The sequence below is a fragment of the Arachis ipaensis genome, chromosome B10, assembly GCF_000816755.2.
Source record: "Arachis ipaensis cultivar K30076 chromosome B10, Araip1.1, whole genome shotgun sequence".
NCBI lineage: Eukaryota > Viridiplantae > Streptophyta > Magnoliopsida > Fabales > Fabaceae > Arachis > Arachis ipaensis.
The window spans coordinates 128,120,725-128,127,622 of record NC_029794.2 but is presented as its reverse complement, the minus strand read 5'-3'; the positions used below and the strand labels follow the sequence as shown (position 1 = coordinate 128,127,622).

Here is a 6,898-nt window from a genome sequence, read left to right as displayed (position 1 = left end):
AGAGATTTTGTTGTTCTTAAAATTTTAATAATTAATTTTGATATATAATATATTATTTCACATGTCTGATGCATGAAATGCGATATATGAAAGGGGAAAAAAATGTAATGTAATAGAGAAGAAAACCCATGGAGAAAAGAAAGGAACGAAGGTGCAGCACGTGGTCGACTGCTCGTTGCTTTTCAATCCATCACTGCCACCAAGAACGGCGCCTCATCATTTATAAATAAGAATAAAGTTACAAATAAAACTCGAATATTTATAGGAAATGATTGATTTTTTAAAAAAATATTAATAAAATCTTTTAAAATGATAAATGCGAATACGTTATTTTTAAATTAGTCAGTATAATTAAAATAAAAGATGTTAATTTAAATTAATTTATCTATATTTATTATCTTAACAGATTTTATTAATATTTTTTTAAAAGTAATCTATTCAAAATATAAATCTGTAAATAATAATAATTGCAGCGCAGAGTAAGAGTCGGTTCCTGCATCGTCTTTTGTTTCTGCTACTTCTGTGAGTTGTGTCGTTACTCAATTCACGTGCTTATCTCTTTCGCTGCTTCTGCGCAATACAGGTTCTCTTCTCTCTTTCTCTCTTTCTCTTCAACTTCAAGCTATTCATTTTCTGTTTAAACATGTATGAATTTTGTTTCATTATTACGAGCACGTTAATTTGGCAAAATTGGTGCGTTCCTCATTGTTCTAAATTTGTATGTTGACTTTATTATAGCATCAGGAGTTTAGAATTAACTTATGCTTCTTATATAATCTATCATTTGAAAGAACAGATTAAGGTCAATGATTGATGAAGTAGATTTATGGTGTTGGACTTGGACAAGTTCAAAATTCAGCTGCTTAGTGTTCTTATGTTGCTGTTCTTTGGTGCTTACTGCGGAGTGGTTGTTTGCATTGTGCTTCCTCTTTTGTAGTGATCCTTGGGGTTCTTCTTACTTGGGCATGCATTAGTATTACAATGGAACTAAAACTGGAAAATTTTCTGTGGTCCTTGGCTATGTGCTGATGCCGAATATTTTGATTCATTTTCAGGTCTACAGTTGTGTTATCACGTGTCAAGAGCTGAAACTTCTGGTGTCAAATCCGAATTTAAATTATGATTCTTTCTGCTCTTTTGACTTCCGTTGCCATTAATCTTGGCCTCTGTCTTTTATTTTTCACCCTATACTCTATATTGCGAAAGCAGCCTGGTAATGTTACTGTCTATGCACCACGCTTAGTTGCTGAAGGAAAAGTTAAAGAGGGTGGTCAATTTAACTTGGAGCGGTTGCTACCTACTGCTGGATGGGTGAGAAAGGCATGGGAGCCTTCGGAGGAAGAATTTTTGTCAAACGCAGGCCTAGATGCTTTTGTCTTCATGCGCATATTTATCTTTAGGTGAGGTGAAATGTTTGGTTGACTAAAAGTTTGGAGATTTGAAGATGCTTCAAATCATATATCTACTCATTTTAATGGATATTGTAAATATCAATAGCTGATTTCTGCAATACAAGAGAACTTTATATACTACACTACTAAAGGTTGTATTCTGTTTTAACGTGTCTATACTCAATTATATTCATTCATTTTCCTTTTGACTGACATTAAGTATTTTCTATATCAAATTCTGAGTGGATATTCACATTTTCAATGTGACATATTTATATGTAACCACCATGGCTCAGCGTTCATTAACCTTTGTATCCATATTGCTGTAAACTATTATTGGTCTCTCTAGTTTGGATATCCTTGCTTTGGGAGGGCTCTTTTATTTGATTCAGCTGACCCTTTTCCCTTTTTATGCCATTGTACAGTTTAAAAGTATTTACATTTGGAGGAATAATTGGAATGTGCGTTCTTCTCCCAATTAATTACTTGGGGACTCAGCTTAAAGATGAATCAGATTTTCAGCACAAGTCTTTGGACTCGTTCACTATATCTAATGTTAACAACGGTTCAAACAGGTGAATATTATGTATCAATAACTCAGATATTATCTATTCATGATGAAGAACTATATAACAATGATACATTGATGTCTAGGATATATATTGATATTAAATCTGAAGACACACATTTTACTGAATAAATCCACCTACAGGTCAGATGACTTCTATTAAGTTCTGCAAAATCATTTGTTTGAATGACACCAAATTTGTGAATAGTCTCCTAGAGTTGACATCTTTCTTCTCTTTGCAGTTTATGTTTCTGATAAACAACACTGTTGCCTTAATTTTGAAATTCATTGCCTCCTTTGACATCGCAATGTGGCTAGGAATGTTTTGACTAGATTAAGAATCCAAAGTTTTAATGTTCATGCATTTGAATTTTTGATGTCCTGGTTTCTAAAACGGCATTTGTTATATAAGTCTATCATGACACTTATGATATAATTTTATTTATTTATTTTCTGCTGTGTTTACATAGCATGTTCAAATGAAAGGAGTGTTACATGAGCATTATTGAGATTTTTAATTATCTTTCATTGTAACATTGAAATTCTGATACCTAGATTGGCTTTTATCAAGGTTATGGATCCATTTTAGTGCTGCCTATGTTTTCACTGGAGTTGTTTGCTATCTTCTTTATTATGTAAGTTTTATTTTACTTTTATTTGTAAACACTGACAAATTCTCCTATTATTTTGTAAAGAGAATGATTGTCTTCTGTGTTTAATGTTAATTCCATATGCAGGAGTATGCTTACATTTCATCAAAAAGAATTGCTTGCTTTTATTCATCCAAACCTCAGCCTCATCAGTTTACCTTGTTAGTCCGTGGTGTTCCTATTCCACCTGGAAGCACATGTAGTGAGACTGTTGAGCGTTTTTTCCAGGAGTATCACCCTTCTACGTATCTTTCACATTCTGTGATCCGTCGAAGCAGTAGACTTCAAAATCTTACTGTGAGCATATTTTTTTTTTCCTCTGGAGCTCCCTTGACTTGATCTTGTCCCTTGAATTTTGGTTGCATTGGACATTGCTACCTTGTTAGTTTATTTATTAATGAAAGAGTATCTCTCCAGAATTCCTACATGTTAAATATGGAACATCAATTAAATAATCACTTTATCACTTCTTCCCTATGAACGAATAATTTGTTGAAATTATGGTGTTTTAGGCGAGATAACAGTACACAACTCGCGTCTGTTTCCTGCAAAGATCAGGGCCTATTTTCATGCATTCTCTATATAATACTTGAGGGAAAGCTTTGCATCTTGTCTGTTTTTCTTTCTTTCATGAGTGTTAAACATTTTGGATATCTAGATTGTGTTTGGTAATTGAGAGATACCAAAATGTGTTTGGAGCTGGTACAAGTATACAATATTGTGTGTCATAAGATACAAAAGTGGAAATATAACTACAAAAGGAACACAAAACTTATACCAAACACAGCCTTATAGTTTCACCTAACATCAATTTTTTCTTCTAGTCTTCTAGTATTACCTACATATCTTACTATTAAAGTTTATTCTTTGAAGGCTGATGCAGATAAAATGTACAAAAAGCTAACCCGTTTGAAATCAAAAAGTGATGCTCCTCAAAGTCAAAGGCGCGATGGTCTTTTTGGACTTTTCGGGCGTAAAGTTGATCTTTTGGATCACTATGAAAGAAGATTGGGAGACCTGGAAGATAATGTCCGAATGGAACAATCATCAGTGACAGCCAAGGTAACTCTCATGTCTAAGCATAAATAACAACCTTCACTACTCAAGTGATAACAAAATAACTTATTTTTCATCAAAGCTTGTTTAATATCTAATTGGTTTACATGCTGCCTGATAATAAACTACGCATTATTAGTTCATTAAATCATAAACCAAATTGACTGTCACTGCATATTTAACACAGATTATGTTGTTAAGATTTGGTTTTACTCAGTATTACCAACTTGATTAATAATGGCAAGATGTGGCAGGTAACAAAATTCAGTTTTCATATATCAACTCTATTTCAGATGAGACAGGAAATGGGAAATGGGAAATGAGATCGCATTAGGAGCTCTCAAATACTGAAAAATAATAAGAAGAGTGTTTGGACCAAAATTGACTGTATTTTAGACTTCTATCATCAAAAAATAAAAATCATTAGCAAATTTTATAGTAATTTATTGCTTTCTTTCTTAACAAAGCCTTTTTTCCACTGAGTGGGGTTGGCTATATGGATCCAAGACATCATTGCGTCGTGTCTATGGATTAGGATGCAACTAAGTTTTATGTTGACTATCGTAGGTCTAATACAACCCTCCTCGTTTTTCTGAGATTGGATATTAAAGTCACATGATTAAAATGCACTTTTTAAAGTGACAGCCTAACAGGATTAAATAAATGTACAAGGAGGGTTTTTTTATACTTTTCACGAGAAAATATGGAGAGAGAATTGAACATTTGATTTGTACGAGGTAATTCACCATTTACTGAAATGAAGCTTAGAGTTCATTTGCTAGATAGAAGATCCTAATGTAATATTTATTTCTTGAAGCAAAAAATAATCATAAAAAATTTCGCATACTAGCTCATGATTATGTTCAGTTTGGCTTGCACAGCACTTGTCTCCTCCTTTATAATATGTTGTCTATTAGATTATTCATATCAATAGTTATTTTGATGGAGGATATTCTTTCCTACAATCAGTATATTTCTTAGTAATTAGGTTGTAATGACAATAATGATGTCTAATACATTGACTTGTGCTATCAACAAACTTGAAGGAAGTTCCAGCTGCCTTTGTCTCATTTAAGACAAGATTTGGTGCTGCCATAGCTCTACACATTCAAGAAGGTGTCAATCCCACAGAATGGGTTACTGAGCAAGCACCCGAGCCTCGTGATGTTTATTGGCCTTTCTTCACTGTTTCCTTCATTCGAAGATGGATAAGCAAGCTGGTAGTTTTTGTTGCATGTGCTACTCTTACAGTTTTATTTTTAATCCCAGTGGCAATTGTACAAGGATTGACACATCTTGATCAGTTGGAAACCTGGTTCCCTTTTCTTACAGGCATACTGAGACTGTAAGTAGGAATTCCTACCTGTTGACCTTCATCTTCCATGAGAGCATGCATCACAGTAAGATGATAATATAACTACCTTTGCATGCAGACTTCCATTCTCTACGTCCATTGAAATATATATTTGATTTTTATATTTTTAGTTGTATAAAGCATCTGCTTTTAAATGTACACATTTTTGTTGGCCGTGGCACATATTTTTCACAACAATTGCCATTTCAATTTTTATGCACAAACATATTTTCATCTTTCATCTGGTAAGCTATGAAGGTTTTTTTGTTAATTATGAAAACTAATCATATTTTAGACCTTACTTGAATCAGTGCTTGTATCGCAGGCTGTCGGCAATCTCCCATTAGCTAAATTCATTCTGGCTAAGAGCTGGTTTCTTTGAATAGTCATAAGCGGGATGGGTTACACCTTAGATTCAGTATTCGGAATAATATATCCAGAGTTTTAGTTTGAAGGCCCTCATACAGCATATTAAGAAGAATCATATATCACCATCACACAATGTATATTAGGCAATGTGCGTGAGCGCACGCAAGTGTGTCTATGATACAGTTTTCTGGAGAATACATTATCCCTTTTTTTCCCCATTGAACTGTTGACTTGTTGAGTTTGTGATTGCAAGTTGAGAGTATACTTCATTGCTTTATTATTTGCACTAAAGTTTTCTTACCATGAATTTGCAACATCTGTTTGCAGGTCTGTTGTGAGCCAAGTTGTAACAGGATACCTTCCCAGTTTGATTCTTCAATTGTTTCTATCCTTTGTTCCACCTATTATGATTCTGCTTTCATCCATGCAAGGATACATATCACTGAGTCAGATTCAAAAGAGTGCATGTACTAAAGTATTATTGTTTACCATATGGAACATTTTCTTTGCAAATGTACTATCAGGGTCAGCTCTTTATCGAGTGAACGTCTTTCTTGAGCCCAAAGAGATTCCCAGAGTACTAGCTGAAGCTGTACCATCACAGGTGATAATCAGTATTGAATGTCATATTGTATGAAGTTTCACAAAATTTCTCCAGTATTTTATAACATACATTGATGGTGCGTTTGTTTATCATACAAGAAGTATGAAGTAAATTCTCAGTCAAAAATCAGTTTTTATCTTTAAAGAGGCGGAAACAACCGCACCCTGAGTTATCAATTTTTTTTGTTTCTCAACTTAATTTTGTTTCGTTATAAATGCCTGTTACCAAAATCCAATCTTCAAAGATGAAATTTCATATACTTTCCCTTGTTGCAGGCATCGTTTTTCATAGCATATGTTGTCACAACTGGGTGGACCACTATAGCGTCGGAACTCTTTCAATTGACTACACTTCTATACAATTTTATTAGTAGAACTTTTAGTAGCAACAGTGATGATGATTTTGAGCCCCCATCAATTCCTTACCACAGTGAAATTCCCAGGATTCGCCTCTTTGGTCTTCTTGGTGTAACATACTTCATCCTTGCTCCACTAATACTGCCATTTCTCTTGGTCTACTTTTGTTTGGGATACATCATTTTCCGCAACCAGGTTTGATATTATTATTGCTTTTCCCATATATTATATGCATTTGCATTTCTTTTTGTTTTTGACACAGGTAGTAGTTGCTGTTATCTTTTTTTGTTTCATGAATGAAATTCTAACATTGCCTTAAAACATCTTTTGGTGACAGTTCCTAAAAGTTTATGTGCCCAAGTATGAGACTGGGGGACAATTTTGGCCAACAGTGCACAACTCCACAATTTTTTCATTGATATTGATGCATGTAATAGCCATTGGAATTTTTGGCCTGAAAACGCTTCCTCTGGCATCTGCATTGACTATTCCTCTTCCAATTCTCACACTTCTATTCAACGAGTATTGCCAGAATCGGTTCTTCCCCATG

The 6,898-nt window shown here is 34.0% G+C and overlaps 1 protein-coding gene across 1 annotated transcript in view; it reads left to right on the top strand.

The window, feature by feature from the left end:
- LOC107623225 (CSC1-like protein HYP1) overlaps positions 423 to 6,898 on the top strand; it is a gene marked incomplete in the record, with an annotated part of 7,113 nt that continues 637 nt past the window's right edge. Inside the window, 10 exon segments of the mRNA XM_016325411.2 lie at positions 423 to 583; positions 1,056 to 1,400; positions 1,817 to 1,966; positions 2,531 to 2,594; positions 2,697 to 2,906; positions 3,483 to 3,671; positions 4,712 to 5,010; positions 5,716 to 5,992; positions 6,268 to 6,543; positions 6,686 to 6,898. Coding sequence (XP_016180897.1) covers positions 1,120 to 1,400; positions 1,817 to 1,966; positions 2,531 to 2,594; positions 2,697 to 2,906; positions 3,483 to 3,671; positions 4,712 to 5,010; positions 5,716 to 5,992; positions 6,268 to 6,543; positions 6,686 to 6,898 — 1,959 coding nt within the window.